Source organism: Monopterus albus, unplaced genomic scaffold, assembly GCF_001952655.1.
Source record: "Monopterus albus unplaced genomic scaffold, M_albus_1.0 scaffold62.1, whole genome shotgun sequence".
Lineage (NCBI taxonomy): Eukaryota > Metazoa > Chordata > Actinopteri > Synbranchiformes > Synbranchidae > Monopterus > Monopterus albus.
In genome coordinates this window covers 2,226,163-2,245,789 of record NW_018127942.1, presented here as the reverse complement: position 1 = coordinate 2,245,789, position 19,627 = coordinate 2,226,163, and the positions used below count along the sequence as shown (strand labels likewise).

General features: G+C 40.5%; 1 protein-coding gene across 1 annotated transcript in view; it reads right to left on the bottom strand.

The window, feature by feature from the left end:
- klhl29 (kelch like family member 29) overlaps positions 1-19,627 on the bottom strand; it is a 212,702-nt gene that overhangs the window by 76,507 nt on the left and 116,568 nt on the right. Inside the window, exons 7-10 of the mRNA XM_020603683.1 lie at positions 11,405-11,543; positions 5,315-5,511; positions 2,822-2,934; positions 1,560-1,706 (exon numbers count right to left, since the gene is read on the bottom strand). Of these exons, the coding sequence (XP_020459339.1) occupies positions 1,560-1,706; positions 2,822-2,934; positions 5,315-5,511; positions 11,405-11,543 (596 nt within the window). The remainder of the gene's footprint in view (positions 1-1,559; positions 1,707-2,821; positions 2,935-5,314; positions 5,512-11,404; positions 11,544-19,627) is intronic.

Sequence of the window (19,627 nt, the reverse complement as noted above, 5' to 3'; positions counted from 1 at the left end):
TTATCACCATCTCTTTCACTTTTCTCAGTCACTCCTCATCCATTTCAGCCTTTGTCTCGCTCTGCTTCTTTCTCTCCCTCCGACTCTTCCCACCCCTCCTTCTTTCCACCATTCCTCTTCGAAGGCAGCGTGACCCGGGTGTCTTGTCTCAGGAACCAGTGCAGCGGGTTGTTCAGACAACCGGGAAAATGTTCCATTTCTTTTTTCTTCTACTTCATCTGAGTAACACACTTCTGCACCTCTCCATTAGAGTGTGAGATTACAGGAGTCTGTCGGACTGAGACCGCTGGAGTTTTTCAAGGCAGATTATAGGGATCATATGTTCTCCTAAAAAAAAAAACCTCCACCAGCCTTGTTGTGGTTCTTGGATAATTTGACATGGTTGTCTTCCACATTCACAATCAGTCACCCCACAATTTCCAATTTTACTGGATTTAGTAGGAGAGTTTCATACTCAGGTTAAAAAAAAAAAAAAAAACAAGTTCTTGCTTATTTCAGTCTTGTCACCATTGGGGACAACTTTTCTTCTCATTTCTGATGCTTTCAACTATTTGTCCTTGCTTTTTGCATTTCACTTAATACGCTACAATCCTCCAGTACAAAAAGCAGGCCTTATAGATTTGACCATAATCTCAAAATGCCACATATCAAAGGATAAATACTTAATCCAAAAGGTGGAAATTTCAAATATTGACATCAAGGTGGGTGCTAATATAGCAGCATTGATTGTGGAGGTCTGTACTGAATCTGAATCCAGCTGATAACAGGCTGTTTCCCTCCTTACTGGTTGATAAGAAGACATTTCTCTCAGTGAATGACTCCTCTGCCGACAGAACAATGTAATTTATCTGATAATAATTTTGCCTCTATTTTTAAACAGCTGTAAAAAACTTTAAATAATCATGGTTTTTGTGACTTAATTCTCATGACCTGTGGTTTCTACCTGCTGGATGTGGCTCTGTCCACAGTGCTGCCCATTTAATTTTTCATGAATGTTGGCTGGAGCCGACACTGCGACCTTACTGATTCCACTACTGATTGTTAAAAGTTAACCTGCTGTACCTCACTGTCAATACCAATTTGGGGAATATAATATTTGATCATGACTAACAGCCTACAGGAGTAAATAAAACACCTGTTAGGCCTGTGGAAAAAGCACTGTGTCTGTATTTGTTGCTTTTTTATGCTGTAGTGTCTCACAAACAAATGAAGTGTTACTAAGAATAACACACATTCTGAGGGCAAAGCACTCCAGGGATTATGAACAACTGCTGTGTTGGGCTGCATCTGATGCACAAAGTTGATGAACGCTACCTAGACAGAACGAGGAGTCACTTGTCTGGTGTTTCATGCTGTGCGCCTCCCAACGCAGAGAGAGAGGGTCGATGGAAAAACTACACCAACACTGCTGACATACAGTATCTGTACTGTCGGAGGTTAACCAGGGCTCGATCCCGCTTTCTGTCTCATGATAGACATACAGTGTGTGTTCGTTTTGGTAACGCACACTGTAGTGCCACAGCAGAGCAGCGTCACTCTACGGCTCTCGTGTTGATTACCTGCACTCTAGAGCCGGGGTCCCGTTTGATCCATTTGATGACTGTCTCGTAGACCAGCTCCTCAGCCTTTGTGTTCAGACTGTCGTTGGACAGATATGCTGCCAGGTCCTCCTTGGAGACACTCAAAATCTCCTCCTGCCCTGCCACCTGAAGGGTTATGGAGGACAAACAGTAAAACCTCTGATATGAGGCTAAAGGGGTGTAGGAACATACTATATTTCCAAAATCTAAAATAACAAATGAATAACCTTTAAAATAAAATACCATATAGACATTGTTTCGTATTCATGTGGAGTACTTGCATTTAAAATCTCTCTAGTCCAAGCATACGTAATATTAGGGATATTTTCTTTTCAGACGCTAGGTTTTATCATTTCTCACTGTATTTGACACTTTGATTGCAGACTGCTGCTTCTGTCAAGCAAAACCTTAGACAGTGGTATTATTGTTGCTCTCTCAGTCTTATCTGGTTTGTTTACTCGCTGCTTTATGGAAGAGCACTGCACATGCACATTGAAAGCCACTGTACCAGAGTCAAATTCCTTGTGTGTCCAGCACACCTGGCCAACAAAGCTGATTCTGATTATCACAGTTGAAGATTAAGCAGAAATATTATCTATTTTCCTCTTTGATGGCTAATGGAAAAAAAACAAACATCTGTGGCATCAGTGACAAAGATGAGGTCAAAAAACAAATCTTCTTTTCTTGGCGATGTTGCATGATTAACCGTCCTCTTCAGCTGCAACCAACTTGATACCTATTTTTTAATTTTCTCTGCGTGTGGTTTCCATCCTTGTCTATATTTTTAGATTAGCCTATCCAACAGCTGCTTGGTAACAAGCTCAAAGTGCAGTGCATATCACATTTTACAGGGCATCATGCTCCTACAATAAATTTCATCCTATGTGGTAAAACCTTTAACCTGACAGAAGCGTTTTAATGAGTCCATTGCACAAATAGGCCCATATATTTGCCAGTTAAAGTAAAAATGCATAAAATTTTAATGGACTTCATGTGCTGTAGGTTTTAAGTGTAAGAGCTCGTTTTTAATCTACTGTGGTACCTACAGACATGAATATTCACTTCTTCTGTGTAAATTAGTCTCACAACATCATGCTAAAGCAAAACAAGTCATTAATTCGCTTTTTGGTCATTTTAGATATGAATTCTGTTATGGGGATGGTTTCAGTTAGATTTTATGTCTGTCTAACCTTGCTCTGCAGTAGTCGGTGAATTGAGGAAGATGATGAATCTCTACCCACCTCAGGGAAGTTCTGCAGTGCAAACGCTTTGGCCATGTTGTGGAGCTCTGTGCAACTCATAGCTTCTGCCATAGCCAGCACTCCCAGGCAGTTAGCCGCGGTCAACTGTTTCTCTGGAATCAGTAAACAAGGTCAGAGAGATGGGGAGATGGTCAGAGACAGACAGAGAAACCAAAACAAAAAAAGAAACAGGCATATTAATTAAGACAGACATTCACACACCCATAAAAAGATCAGGGAAGTTGAAAGCAGCTGCAGGTAGCACAGCCCCACAGCCTGTTGAAGTGTGCATCTGCCTGAGGCTGAGGGTGAACAAGCATAATAACTCAAAACAGCTCCGGGGACAAACAACAGGGGGAAATCGATCACTCACAGCCCAGGCAGGAGGTGCTGGATGGCAAGGAGCGGTATTTGGGATTAGCTGGGCCACTTTAAAGAAGTCCAGCCTGCTCTCGGGTCGACTGCACACAGACACACACAGCTGAGACTATATGAAGCCAGCGGGGAGAAGGTTTATGCTGCTGCCTGTGATCTCTTGTAAAGATGGAGCATTAAAGGTGGTGTGTCTGTAATTTTTGTTTTTAACACACATTGCCATTTATCCCAAGAAAGGAAATGTGCTGGTAGTGTAATGCAAGCACACACACACACACACACACACAGGAAAGGAAATGCATGGATCAACTGGGACATTGGCCACTAAAAGAGACCTGACTAAACAATAGCAATAAACAGGAAGCTATGCCAGGTCTTTTATCACTGAAGACAACAGTCTCACAGCCTTTCCTAAATAAATATTAGCCAATAAAGTTCACCTAACAGATGCTAAATCACAACCTAACAAAAACCAAACCACAAACTAAATAAAAGTGGGCTTCAAGCTGCATCAAAGTGGGAGCTGGGGGCCGAACAAAGGGTTCTCTGAAGACTTCCTTCTGCTCTGCCATTTGAGCAGGTGAAGATGCTTGCTTACTCAGAACATTATATTGCACAATCCTTTCAGTAGTTTCTCCAGTGCTAGGTCTGCAATTTAATTTATTTCATAATAGTGTGCTGAATTCACCTGGGCTGTGGCAGTGAAAATATCTGAAATTACTTCAATTGTGTCCAAAACCCTAATAACATTTAAACTATGGAGCATCTTGATAATTCACTTGAAACCTTCCAATAATGAAAAAAACAGGCAGAAACAGGTACACAGTAAGTGACTTACTGTATTCACTTGAAATTGAAGTTGTGTGAATAAAAAGTCAGAGTGGTATAAGTAGGTCAGAGATGTTTGCTTTTTCTCCACAGAGTATTTGTTACAAACTTCAATAACATCTGACAAAGTATCAATTTCTCTTTGCTCAAGGACACACTTCTAATGTGGTAAAATGTCCTGAATCTTGTCAAGGAAGGATGGATTGACGTCTCACTGCCTATGGAGTCTGAAAATGGCTTTCCTGTTTTCCACAATTTTTTTTGCCAAATCAAGAAAAACAAATCAATACCATGAGTTGCTGCTTTTCTTTTGCCTTCTTTTCACTCCTTTCCTGCTGCTGACCTTTTTGCTAACATGGACTTCCCTTGAGTTACAGACACCCAAAACAATTTATTAAATGGAATGCAAAACCTGACATTTTCATCTTTTTGGTTGCCTGACCCACTAAAATATGAAACATGCTATTTGCTTTTCATGTGACCCCTTGGGCTCTTGCGAGCCCCTCCCCTGCATTGCTCCCCTTTCCATACCTGGTATCAAATCTGTTTTGGTATTTTTCGATTCCATCATGGTTCAGACCAGAAGATTTGACATTTAAGTAACAATTGTTCCATGACCTTTTTATAAATCTGCCCCTGTGCTTGGTCCTGCCCACGGAGGTACTGTGGCCAGCTGAGAGCGTTAGCAGACTTTGGAAACATGACAAAAAAGAAAAGTGATGTGCCAGAGCCAGGGAGCACATTTAGGTTCTGCAGAAGGCATTATGTAAAATTGTGCACAGTAATGAAGCATGACAGTGTATGAAAATATGAGGCTGTAGCTACTGAATGTAAAGGTTGTGTTGATTGTATAGACAAATCTGATGCAATAGGCAGGCACACACGCTAACAGATGCCAAAAATCCACAGTACGATATTACATCGATAGTCCACAATTCAATGTTTATCATAATATAAAAAAATGAAGAAAAAGATTTTTAAAATGCCCTTTACTAAATAATGCTTATAAAAGATAATGCACTAGTCAGTAGCAGTCCTTTTTTGTGATAGAATAAAATAATATATAATTGCAGCAGCTGGGTCTTGTAAATAAAACAAATCACACTCGCAGTGGAACCGAACACGACTGTCTTTGTCCTAAATGGGGCTAGCCTTGGTCAATGTCCAGTGTAGGTTAATTTCCTATTGTGAAATTACAAATACCGTTACATCCCTACTTGCTAATGTAAACATAAAACACACATATACACACACACACACACACACACACACACACCGAGGTGTTCCTACCTAAGAAGGAGACACAAACTTTACAGAAGGTGTTGAACTGGAATTTGTTGGCGGCCTCCAGCAGCGTCTTGGCGTTGGCCGAGTCGATGACCAGTGACCCCGTGTAGACGAACTCGAGCAGCAGCTCCAGCACATCAGCGTTGATGTTGCTCATTTTCAGCTCCAGCATCTCCCCGCTCCTCGTCTCCCCCAGTGACCTGATCAACCAATCACGGCAGAGAGAAGTGAGTTAGGGGAATTTTGAGAGGAGAAGTGAAGCAACAGAAACAGAAAGAGGATAGGGACACAGATACATGTATGCTACACACAACACCTACAACACACCTTGGCAAGTACAAGATCGGGGGGACAACAACAAAATGTGAAAAGGGACAGAAACTTAACATGATTTCTACATTTCTATGGGGCTAGCAGAACTACAGTGCTGCATCTGTAACAAAATGTCCTCTCTGAGTAAAGATTAGGCAAACAGAAGTTATTGCTTGGTTTCAACAGACCTGCTTATCACGTGTTTTCATGTATGCATAGTTTTAGAGGTGGACATGCATACATGGCAGGGTACATATGAGCTATCAGACAGAGGACAGAGAAAGACAGACACTGACATATTAGACAATGTAAAGTATGCAGGTTAAAGCGTGTTGTGTCGAAGAGCTCTCGCTGTTTCTGAGCCATGTTGAATATCAAAGCTGCGTATCCACTTTTACTGGCATGGTGTATGAGGTGCCAGGGAATGCTTGGGTGAGCAAATTAAATGGAATACGATATCCCTTCATAATGCAGAGCCTGAGATGTTCAGGGAGTGGAGGGCTGCTTTCAGAACTGGGCCAAGTTATGACTTCACCTGGATCAAATGGCTGAGATTAGTTCTCATGCAGGATCACCCCAGGGAGGTATGAGAGTGTTAAATAACATCTCGCCACCCATGTTTAATGTCCCACATGAAACAATAATCCACTCAAGGGCAAAATAAATGGAATCAAAGCCCCGCAGAATGCATGCCCCCACCACTATGTCTCTCTCCCTGCGGCTATGGACATCAACAATATGAAAAGTTGCCTACATTAAGATGGATGGAGGCTGTTTGCTTCTGTCAGTCATACTAGCACAATGATAACACACTGTTTCTGTGTGTGTTCCTTTTCTGTTGGAGCCAGTTTGTTGGATTAGAAATCATGATAAACAGTCAGCATTTAGTGACAGATAGACAGCAAAATAAAGAAGATGAGATAGGTAGACGGAACGCTTAGAGTGAAGACAAGGGGAGGTCAGTGAAGAAGAAGCAAAAGGGAGGCAGGGCGAGACGGTTCTTCCACAGGGAGCCAGCAGCCATCCTTCTGAGGGAGGGGTTGGGTTGTTCCATGACTGTGCCTGGGTCTTTTAAATAAGAGATGTCCCCGCCCACCCCCGAAAAAAAAATCCACCATTACAGCTAAACAGAGCCTTTGTCCCCGCTGCAATAATCATCAGTAGCCTGTAGTGTATGAACTGAGATATTAGTTGTCATTTAAAGCGCAATCAGGAGGTGAGAGGGGAGAAGGACATCCAAAAATAAAATAAAAGACAATGGCATTTGTCTCTGGATGGATATAGTCTGGAAAAACCAAGGTAGTTACTCTTTATCCTCCTGCAAAGCAAAAAAGCCACATAGTGTTAATGCCCTTTTCCCGCACAAAGCCCTGCAAAGGGGGCTGGTAGTAAGACAAAAAGAAGGAAAAGGGAGTGTCGGTTCAGGGTTAAAGTGATGGAGGGAGGTGAGGAAGAAAAAGAGGGCCAAAAAAGGAGCTACAAATAAAAGAAGAGCATGCTCATCAACCTGGTCAATTAGTGCAATAGGAACCAGCTCAAGAAGCAGGTTGTTTTTATACTGAGCACTTATCTTATGGAAATGACTTTTCTGGAGCTTCTAAAAGAGGTAGATATTTATGCTGCGTCTGATTGCAGACTTGAATTTAAATAGTGAAAGAAGGAGGCAGGGAGGACAGGGAGAGACAGAGGAGGAGAATGAAAAAGATGGGACACTCAGGCAAAGAAATTTGTTTGTGAAAAATGCACCACTTATTCAAGAGGAAGTCTTAAAATGAACAGACCATCAAAATGGTGGTAAGCACAGGCGGAGAGCAAGGAGGGGAGCAGCCACAGACACACACACACACACACACACACACACTTCCTTATACATCCTTAAACCTAAAAACTATTTTCAGGAAATACATTTAGCTTATTTTCACAAGACCATTTACTCTGTGGAAGTATATAAACTACTAAGTCATGTTAAGACATCAGCTTACTCCAATTCAGAGCCTACACCACCTGGGCTAAAAGTGGCTTGGATTTAAATCTGTCATAACATAAATCATGAGTAAATTATAAAAATAACCTAATGTGGCAGGGATTCTTGTTTTGCTTATGTTTGCAATCCAGTAATGAGGCCGTGGTATACAGGGGAGACTTAAAGGCCCAATTCCACGTCTTATTCCTTACCCCTACCCCTTGCTTTTGAGTGCTCCTTCCTTTTTAAATTAACCCTCAAAACTGAGTTACAAGGAGTTGTGGCTGAAATCCTCTCCTATGAAATGAGACAAGGGAATGTCAATATGTTAGAAAATTTGGTGTAGAACAGAAAAATCTGACCATAAAACTTTCAGTTCTGTGTTCAACTGTTCCAGTTCCATTGAAACTTAAAAAAACATGTTAAAAACTTAAAAAAGCCTTCTAGCTGTCCAGAAACGTCCTATTTGCTCAGGGTTTGTGAAATCCATGGAAAGTAAAATTGATTTTGTATAAGAACAATGTTGCTAATTGAATTCTGAGGGGGCTATTAGAAGATCCTACGTTCCCCTCCGGCTGAATGGAGCAGCACATGCTGGACTGTGAACTGTGGCTCAGCTGCACTGTTCAAACAGGACAGACACTATAATGGGCTTTAACACAGCTCTCTATCTAACTCATAGTCGTAACGCTCTCTGACTCACAGCCATAGAAAAACCATGGGTTGACAGAGAGAGGAGGAGGGAGAGAAACAAGTGGCATGAGGGGATGTGTCAAGACTGCTCAAAGATTCTGGAGCTTTTTACTTTACTGTAGTGCAGAGATGCAGTGGCCATAAATTAAATGCCTGCAGAGCACACTTATTGGAATATCCTGAGGGGTAAAATGAGATTACTAGAGATGATCTGTCTCCTGCATCGGCCCTTTAGAAGGTAGGGTAATAGGTTTTTGGGTGGGGGTGATTGCAGATGTGTGCATATATTGCAGAGTGGCATTACATCCTTCAGCTATTGTGGGGGAAGATGGCAGGCTGGATCAACACATACTGTACCGAAGGCCTGGATTCTCTGCATAAAAGTAGCCACTAACCAGAGTGAGACAGCTATTTTAGAATTTTGTTGAAAACTGAATTTGAAATTTGCAAGATGGAAAATAATGAAAACATTTATGTCAGTAGTAAAGTTTTTCTTTTTGGACACATTTTAAGGAACATTAAAACATTTCTTTGAATGTCTTGTGGAGCCAGAGGACTGTCTCCAAAAATGTCAAATGTAATTTCAACTATCACTCTGCCATTCCATGTTGCTTTAATTTAGGCTCGTTGCCAATTAAACCTTTAATTTCTTAAGTGAGTCACTGGGTTGGTGTGTGTGTGTGTGTGTGTGTGTGTGTGTGTGGGTAGCCCAGGGAAAATAAGTGTGATATGCACTCTCTGACCTTTCATCATTACATCTCTACTTTTTAGTTTGGCAAATGGCAGCATGCCTGGATAACACAAAAATTATATCCTCGCATCCTACACACACGCTAAAGGATGATGCAATACAACACGTGTACGCATTCCATGTCAATGTGCACATTTTCAAGTACATACTGAACGCATACACACTGTGATGGTTTAAAGCAGGTTGACAGGAATGTCTCTGGAATGAGCTTGACGAGGGAGGGTGGGTGGTTACGGAGCATGTAAGGAGATGAAGTCTCTGTCTCTTATTTGACCTCATAAAGATGGAGAAAGTAGTATAATTTCAGTTGTACTGAAAAAGTCACCTGAGAGGTTTGTGGGTGACAGTAACTCAATGACACCAAAGGCAGACAAACCTTTGGCTCTCTTTGCTCCTCTCTGACTGAGTTTGCAAGACTCGGTTGGACTGCAAACTCCTCGCAGCTACAATCAAAATGCTCTCCTCCAATCTCTTCCCTTCAAATGCTCTTCACTTTGCTGCTTTTCTGTCCTTCTCTTCTCAACTTATTGTTATTCTAATCTAACACTACTCTCATCTCTATAAAATCAAGGTGCCACTTACCGTTTAAAATAAACAGCACTTACTGCTGATGGTGTGGTGTTAGCATAATGCACATGGTGATGACTTCATTATGTCAAGCTAAAGATGTCTTCCAACATCACCAATTAGTATAACAAATTCATTAGAGATTCTCCAGTGTGAAGTCATGAGAAATCTTCTATTTTAGACTTGAACTTATGAAAAACAACAGGGTTATTACAATAAATCTAAGGTTTGCAATTAATTAACCAATTAATGAGAATTCGCTCTACTAGACTGTCAAATTAAACACAAAATATTAGACAATGCAAGTGGCACCAGGCATGAACATGAGCTTGATGAAACTCCACCTGCTCCTCTGGGAGCCAAGGTGGCTTTCAGGGGCCCTTGTCTTTATGCATAAATGATCTAGATACGTCCTGGATAAGAGGCACGACTGAGACAATCTGATAGACAGGTTAACCAGCGCGAGGGCTTCGCTTCAATCCAAAGTCACTTTTGTCTCTCAGGAAGCTTCTCTGCTGTTGCCAAGGTCAAAGGAAAACCGAGTGTCTCTCTTCTATTCATGTAGCGAGTACGAGTGGAGCTGTCATGGAACGTACAGATATGGCTCTGTGGCTTTTCTCCCTCTGTTCTCTCTCTAGTCTTCCTCGCTCCATCCCCATTCAGGAGGAACAAGTGTATCAGTGTTGAGCGAGGTGGCCGCAGTGGATGATAAAACAGCTCTCCGTTCTCTGGGGAGGCAGTGCGGCTGTGGGGCAAAGTGACAAACTTCCCTAAGGCATTCCAGCAACCACTACGAACTGTACATGTCTTCCTGTGTGCCTTCGTTTTTGCTCAGCACTTCATCCCTAGCCATTCAAGTGATAACACACACACACACACACACACACACACACACACACAACACCAAGGCAGCAAAACAATTTTGGGTCCGGGGGACTCTCAATCAAGCTGAAAACACCTGCAAGGATTTGAAGTAAGGATGAGGACATTGTGGTATTCCCTCCCCAGAAAACTAGGCATATGAAAAAATGACACATTTGTGCTTAACAGTCATACACATGCATTCATACACCCATCAAGGCACACTAAAAAGGTCTGTAGCTGACACACGCACACAGGCATCCATGGAAACAAAACAGCCCATGAAGACAAAAAATATGAAGTATGAAGGGCAGAATAGTAGAGTAATACTTAGATCTACATCAAATGAATACATTAGTGAAGGGTGGTGTTAACCTGTGAAAGCGGTGGTTCAGTAAGCTGTCTTAGATGTGCTTTTGTGTCGTCCTTTGTTTATGACTCTGAAATGTCTTTTTTATTAGACTAACCATGATGTATTAGCATATGAAAAGGCTGTTTTGCAGCAAAAAACTCATGAATTAGCAACAGAAAAACATGGTAGCTTGGGAGACAAAAAAAGAAAAACCCTCTGTCCCAAAGACAGTGTGACTTGGCGAATTACCACCCAAAGTGTATAATGTATAATTTTTTTTCTTTGGCCCTTTGGTGAGTTTTAAAACATCCACAGTCATGGAACATTTTCACTGCTCATTAAAATGGAAATGTGGTTAAATTGCCCTACATGGGGAAGAAAGGTAATGACGAGGGTTGACCTTTATTCTCCAGTTTCAGATACATTCATTTGAGCGGGAAGAGGAAGGAATGGCTGCTGGCCCTGTGTTAGGAACCAAAGTCTTCACACACCTGCAAGAGAGAGAGGGGAAGGGGGGAAAAAAGCGACACAAATGCGCCCTATGAAAAGAACAGGTCGGATCAACAGCTGGTGGGAGGGGAAGCGAAGGCAAACCTTTTCACCAGGTCCTTGAAATACAAGCTGCAGGAAGCTAGAACATTTTGGTGGACTTCAAACTCTTTGCCTTCAACAATAATTTTCAGGTCTGTAAACTCTTTCGCTCTGCGCTGTTGGTTCAACTCCTTCAACATCTCTGTAGAACAAGAAAAAGAAACAGACAATGCCACATTTGGGTTTAGAACGGTCTCTGTTCCATAGATACATGTGCATCAAACGCATGACAAGAAGAAACAGAACAAACCACTGAAAAGTGCAGATAGTAGAACACAACACTGTGGGCCAGTCTTAAGAAACACTGTTCATTATATGACAGAGAAGAAATGATGTGCAGATTTAGCAAAAAGCTAAATGAAATGTTTATGTGAAAATGTAGCAGAAAAAAGGAATATGTAAAACAAGAAATATTAGCTCACATGTGCTATTCTGTACTGAGGATTATGCAATACACAGAGTATGCTAGTGGGTAACACAGACCAAGAAATGAGATCAAAAACTAGGATTATTATAGGGGAAAAAAAAAACACTTGTTTGACTGTATTTGACCTCCGTAAATTTACACTGCGGGACAAGATGAAGGGAAGCTGAATGAGATTAAAGAGCATCTAAAAGAGTAGGGGGCTGAAAGCAGAAACACTGTCAATGCATTATTCATATTGAAATACAGTTCTTTGGCTTCTCACTAGTGTCCTACTTGGTGCAGAGCTGACCTTCAAACATTGCTCAATGAGAAAACAGCTGCTTATCCCCAAATCCCAACACCCCCTTCTACAGTATGTCTCTCAGAAAATACCCCCAACATCCTCAACCCACTTGCCTTCTTCTCTGGAAAGGTTTTCTTTTCCCCAAAAAACAGTGACAAAACACATTCTGAGACCACATGCCTGGAGCAAACTAATGCGCTGTTGAAGGCCACAGTACACAGTGTGGCGTATAACATGGTGGAGTAACACCATGTTAAGCCTGGCCTTATGGTAGCGTTGGGTCGGAAGCGCTTGTTTCTTTGAGTCTTAATGAGGCACCATGAGGGGATGCTGAGAGTGAAAACCAGCGGGAGACTAGCAACTTATTCTACAGCCTTAGGAGGGATAAGCAACACTACAGCTTTGCTAATCTTCTATCGAGAATGCCAGTAACAGAGAATGCTAAGAGATTCTAACAGTAAGCTACATACACAATAATGTAGAGCATTATGATTATGGAAGGAGCCAGCGTCTATACTGTTGTCTTGGCATTAACAGAGCATTTCATAAAGACTGCAGGCTGTGAGGAATAGTAAACAGTTATTTGGCACAAAGTGTAATCTGCATTGTGTAAGAGCACATATTCCATGCTGGCAAAAGATACAGAGAAGATGCAGGTTGATTCAAATAAAAACGGTGGCAAAGCCTCCCTTGATTAGCACAAAGGGTTAGTTTTCCTGAAGCTAATCCGGACACTACCTCAGCTTAAACATGGCATTTGTTGTCAGTAATGTCATGTGTAACAAGCAAGTTGTGCATTTGTGTGTATGAATGAGTATGTGCTCAACACAGCCACCGAGCTATTAAATGCGGAAAACCGATCAGACTTGTGATTGTACTGTCGAGGCTGGAGCCGAAATAAAGGAGTTTTTCGCAATCATCCTGAAAGAGGTCTGTGTTCCCGCCAGACTCAAAGCAGAGATTTAATTAAACTGAAATGACACTCTTGCCTGAGTTTGGCTGGAATATCTACTCATTTAGCTCCTTCCGTTCTCCTGACTGACACTGGGAGCTCAGCTCTGAATTAATTCACTAGCTGAAATAATACAGTATAAAGACATGACAAATAAGGTGCAATTCAGAAGCATGCTTTGTCAAAAACCCTTTTCTCTGAATGGTGGATTCTTCAGCATTATCACCTCAAGAAACTAATGGCCAGCAAAAAATGATCTGGTTATTTAACATGCTGAATAGTAAAACGGGAAATAAATAACAAATGCAATTTTGACTGTCTGGCTTTTGTACTTTGACTGATACACGACGAATGATTAGAGTGAGCCATACACATGGACACGCAAATGCAAAGGCTGGCGTTTGCCTCGTCGTTCAGCCATATCTCTCCACTCTCCACATTCCACTCCACTGCTGCTTGTCAGTTGGCCAGCTATCTGATTACTGTGAGGCCATGGACTGTGAATAGTGAATGCACAGTAGTTCTGAGACTGCAACAGAGAATATCCAGCGACCGATATGGCTCTCACCTCTAATCAGCCACACCACATTTGCCCGGAGAATGGAGAAAAGTGAGAAGGGGACACAGAAAACTCCACTTGTCAGCAAACAATGGCCGCCACCCTCGGAGCCTTGCAGATGCACCTGAAAGCCTGATGGAAAGGCTAATTATAGCTTCTTGGGGTAGATCAGTGAGCACCCCTAGAACAACTCATCACCACCAGGGACCATGAAAGTGCACATGGCGGCCCCATTCTCAAGTCTGGCGTGGAGTGTGGTGAGGCACAGCCATGTTCAATGGGACCATGGTGGCTTTGAAAGACTAAATGTCTCAATACACTTAAAAAAAATTCTTGGGAGCCATCAGGTTCTGCAGCAGAAAGTAACGCCAGGTGAAAAAAGCAGGGGTAAGGGTTTGTTGTGTACTACACATCTGGAGTATGTTATGAACTGCAAACAGTGATGAAATGCATTACTGTAGTTTCCAGACTGTAAGCCGTTCACAAGAATACCACCACCCTAAGCTGGCTCTTTGTGATTGGCTGGGGTATGAGCACTGTGCCAACATTGCCGTTCAGCCTAGTAACTCTGTTCTACTATCAAACATCCCTGAGCGCCACGGCCAATGAGGTCCTCGGGTGAGATTTCCAGTAACCTATCAGTGCACGCTACTATAAGGTGTAGTAAATCACTCACCAAGTTATGATTGGCTGCTATAAAAGGGCAGCTCAGCACGCCATTGGTTGATCTTGAAGCCATTTTAGGGTTCTACTGTACACATATGGTACATATAGCCACCATTTTGAATTTAGACAAAAACTTAAAATTTGACACAAACTCAATGTTTTCTGGATTTTCTAGCAACCTGCCAACTCACACAGGTTCACAACAGCCTAAAAATTATAAGCAAAAATGGAACATGTAACACAGCAAAACACAAGGCTACAAACGTGATGTTTTCTACACCTTTGCGTAGATGAATGGTCTTAGAATTTTTCTTCCCCCCTTGCAGAGAAAGTGTTGGCACCACTTAAATACATAATTCAACTCAGAGATTTCTGGCAACACATTGGAATGAGTTTCCTCATATTTAGGTCTTATATTTAAATCTTTGTTATCATATTGGATCTGCCTCAAAATATTTACGTTGTTATGGGATTATTTTTGATAAAGAAAGCAAGAAATGCACTGATAACATAAAAATAATAAGATAAAATAAAGAATTTGAAAATATGTTATTTTTTTTACTATTTTGTCAGAAAAAGTAAAAGAAGATATGATAGGAAAACCTCACTCCTGGCAGGTGAGATATAACACTGTGAGGTACAGTATGCACAATAACTGTTGACAATTTTCTAATCCAAGAATTGTTTCTCTTATCGGCCTTGCTTTCGCTCTTATCTCTCTTGAAAAATCTTACATTTCTCCAGCACAAGTGAACAAACAACTGTCAGTCTAACTGGATGACATTCTCAGCTGAGCCACAGAAGAGACACTGATGTGTTCACGTTTACCTTTTACTTCTTTTAAAATTTCAACAATCAATTCACACTAACACAACTAAACTGCCTAGATGCAACCAGCTGATCAATAATTCAATGTACACCTCTGCCATAATGGGTTTCCTTTAACTCGGAGAAGACCTTGTCTGTGCACCAGTAATGTTTGTTTACTGAAGCAGTGCATGATCAAATTTTCACACCACAAAAGAGCTTTTATCCTTAAAGCAACTAGAACATTAAGCATATAAAGGTCCACTTTTCATTTCATATCAATGTTCTGACAATGTTCTCTGCTCTGTAAGTGGGAAAATCTCAGTAAGCAATTTTTATTTATTTTAAATGTATTGCATTTTTGATCACACTGAGATGTAAAAAAAAATTTGAATACATTTACCATTACAACATTCTGATTATAAATTTGTTTGTATTCATGGAAATTACAGCATTATCTAAATAATTTTAATTAATTTTCAAAATTTTATAACTGACAATAATTATATACAAAGTCACAAAGCTCAAAAAACTGTTTCCTCTATGAATAGATTAATCAATAGATATGTTTACATGACAAATACTGTTATTAGTTTTAACTTGCACATAAAAATTTGTAATTTTCCTGATCAAAATGGGCTCCCTTGTACAAAAGAGGATGGTTAATAAACGTAAACAAAAGAAGCCCTTCCAAGCAAAAAGCTTTCACCGTGTTGGGCTCCCCTGCAGAGAACAGAAGGTCTGAAACACCGCCATAAATCACTGTGGTGAAGTCATGAGGATTTCTCAGGGTATTCCCATGCAAAGTGGTGCACTAGTAATGAAAAATAAATGAACTATGGGTTACTTGTTTGTGCCCCAGAACCCAAAACATTATTGTGAAGGTATGAACGTGATCAGATGTATATATGGGGAAAAAAAAGCTTCCTTTCTCCTGCTGACTGTGATAAGCCACTTTAAATGATTTCCCTATGTCCAACTGCAGACAATAAAAACTCCCACATGCAGAATTCACAGGCAGCGAGACGGTCAGAAGTTCACTTTCAGCACAAGATAATGTTCATCTCCCTATTCTGCAACCTTAAGTCTCAAGTCTAAAAGCTGAAAAGATTCAATGTCAGCTCGGAAGCCAAGAAACCATTTACACAAAATTCTTTAAGAAAATTACTTTACTGCCTGATCTTTTTTCAGTTCATCTCTATGCAGCAAAAAGCAAACCTACTTTAAATTCAGGGTCATAGCATCCTCAGACCAGAGCTTAATAAATAACTGAAGGATTAATAAAAGATTCCTTAAGGTCAGATAACACAGGTTTGGACCTATTGCCAGTAAAATCAAAATGTTTAAATAAAACTTTTGACTTCTTGACTTTTTGTTCATTTTCAAACTGGCCAAAATAAAAGGCAAATATGAATATATTTCTGCTGCATGTATTGACATAGAGTTGACATTTTACAAGTTTCTACTGGAAGTTTAAAAAACCCAATACTATGCTTTTTTATTTCCAAAGTTGTCTGAGAAATGGAAGCAGGGAAACTTTATGGGAGATAAAAAAAACATCAAAATTCTATTACATTTAATTTGCATGTTTAAATCCCTAATACTTTGCTGCATCAAGCTAAAATCTCAACACTGACAAAAAATTTAAATTGTAAAAATGTTTTTAATATTTAAATTACATACAATGTGTGTATTAAATTGTAATTTCTTATTAATAATGAAAAAAACTGACTAAACTAAAATATAAATGTACAAAATTAGCAATGAATTTGTATTGATTTGGACAAGCAATAAACAAAGCAACACACTTTGTTTTTTGTTTTAAGTGGTAATAACACTTAAAATATTAAATAGAAATGTGCTTTTTGATTTATAAAATGTACAATATTGAAAACATTAATACTGTAATAATAATACAATTCAAAATAGCTTTCTATTACATTTTCAAAATTTTGTTTTCACAATATTCCAAATATGGATACATTACACTGTAGAATCACACAAATGAATGATGTCCTATTTGTTAGCATATAAAGAAGAGGAGAGCCAATATTTTTTCAATAGGAATATTATTGCTCATCTCCACCATCTTCAGATGAGGCTAGTTCATTTCAAAAGCCACTGTGGCAAAATGTCAGGACACCATCTAGATGCCATCTTCTGAACAAATGATGTTTTGTGTAGATAAAAGTCTGCAGATCTCAGCGTTACCTAATCGAGCTTGAGTCTCTTTCAAGGTGCAATTACTCCAAACAGTCTCTGAAACATACCTCTAACAATCACCGCCACACTCATATCTGGAGATGTCTCAACAGTTTGTGCCTACTCCCAGAAAATCAGCACATGCAACGTGTCAGAAATCCTCGAGACCCCTTGAGTCTCTAGCTGCTCTGATTTCAGTCCGTAAGAAAGCGCAGGCACCATACAGGCTTAGAGAATAGTCCATGATGAGGATGCTTTATTTTTCCCTGTGTGAATCTGCTAAGCTGAACTGCTTGAGTCTCAGCACTGCTGTCAATGAGCCTGGACTGGACCAAAGGGCAGACACTACATAGAGAAAAGAAACTTGTGCCCCTCAAAGACGCTATCTGGGCCTTTGTCGCCTTATCCAATAGGCACACAAGAAAAGAACTGGAGTAGCACAAAGCACAGAGCAGCTCTGTCGTGCACTGCACACTCAAACCTATACATACCCTCTCTGGTGCAAGGGTCAGACACACACACACACACACACACACACACACACACACAGGAGCAAACAATTGGCACTAGTAGTACAAAGTCCAGGCAAATACAAGTACAGGCTCTGAGGGGGAAGAACATAAACAAAGAGAGCCCTGGGAGCATCCGGTGGTGTGCTGCACACCGTGACAGGATGTCACACAATATTCTCTTGTTGTTTGTGTGTAGTGAAGTGAGGAGAAAGTCTCTGGTCTGCTGTAGTGGCTTGCTCATTAGCCAGGTGTGATGGGGGGCAGGAGGTGACAAGCAGTCACACTCACTCAAACAGATATTAACAAGAGGATACTCCTGTGACTAGCAAACAAAAGCCGCATCATATCCCTTCCCGCCGTGAGGAGCTACAGTGTCTGGTCAAAGCTGCAGACTCGACAAATGTATACTGAAATGGCAATGGTTGCCTGTGAAGGTCTCCTGAGAACAGAAAGTAGAAATACTGTATGTGCTGTATACATATACGGTAGGTTACAAGTCAGGGTGGTTACAGTTCACAGGATGTTAAAATTTAGATTCAGTGCTGCTGTTATGATATTACAGCTCAAAGAGTCCCCTCCCCGCCTGATGCAGCTATTTTAAACCACAGTTCTTAAGACAAAATGGAAAAAAAGAGATTTACTGTAGCAGAGTTATTTAACAGAGTTTTGTTTGGACAATGTGACTTAACCCATCCATCTGATCTGATAAATATTTTTATATGTTTCAGGAATTCCCTCAATAAGCATGTTAGTTTTGAAAGCAGTTTTAGAAAAAAAATGTGTCCAATTAAGTTACATTTAAATTAGGTTTCACAATTATGTGATCACAGCTAATTACAATGTTTTTATGTGCATGTCAGGATTTTGCTCAGCTGGTGTTAAAACATATAAAACTGAATTTATTCCGGAGTTTTGAAAAAAGGGACAGGATTCAATTTATTTTGAAAACCACAAAAAAATAAATAAATAAATAAATAAATAAACTGGTCAGAGTATCTGAGCTTAGACCAAAACATTTAATTAGATAAGTCATTATTTTTGCCTGGTTTGTTTGTTGTATATTATTCTCGATTTCACCCAGGTACATGATGAAAAAAAAAGAGGAAACACACACACACACACCCCTCTTTTCACTTTGCAATCAGCCTAACATACAGCAGGCGCACCACAGGAAAGATCTCTGAAGAATAACTGGGACATCACTTCTGTTCCAAACTAATCCGAAAGAGGATCGCAGAGTTTACTCCAGCGGAAAACTACAATAACAATGTATGTCACGATGCCTATTTCACTGCCAATTAAAATGTTCCAAAGAGAATCAGAGGCAGACCAAAGTCTTTATTACAGCATGGATAAAAACCATGTTTTCACCAAAAGCAGGTTTAAGTACAGTGTGCTGAGGTTAGAATGCTTTGAGCCTGTCACCTTATCAGGTCACATGACAGGAAAGCCAAGTAGACTGAAAGAGACCACAAAAGCACAAACAAAATATGTGCAATTACATGGGTTTCAAGGCAAGATCCACTTACACCAAAGATGTTTTCCTGGAAAACCATTTGTCTTTTGTGTGTGTGCGCCGTTGTTTTTCTTGCATTATGGGAACCAAAACCTGTTAACACACTCACATTGTGGGGACTTGGCCATCACTAAATTTTAGGGTGGCAACATGGTTAAAGGTAAGGGTGAGGTTAAGGTGAGTAGTGGTCATGGTTAAGGTTAGGATAGGTCTACAGGAAATGTAATAAAAACACAGCTCAGTGTGTAGGTGTGTGTTTGTGTGTGTTGGGGGGGGGGGGGGGGTGCTCTTTCACCCTCTGG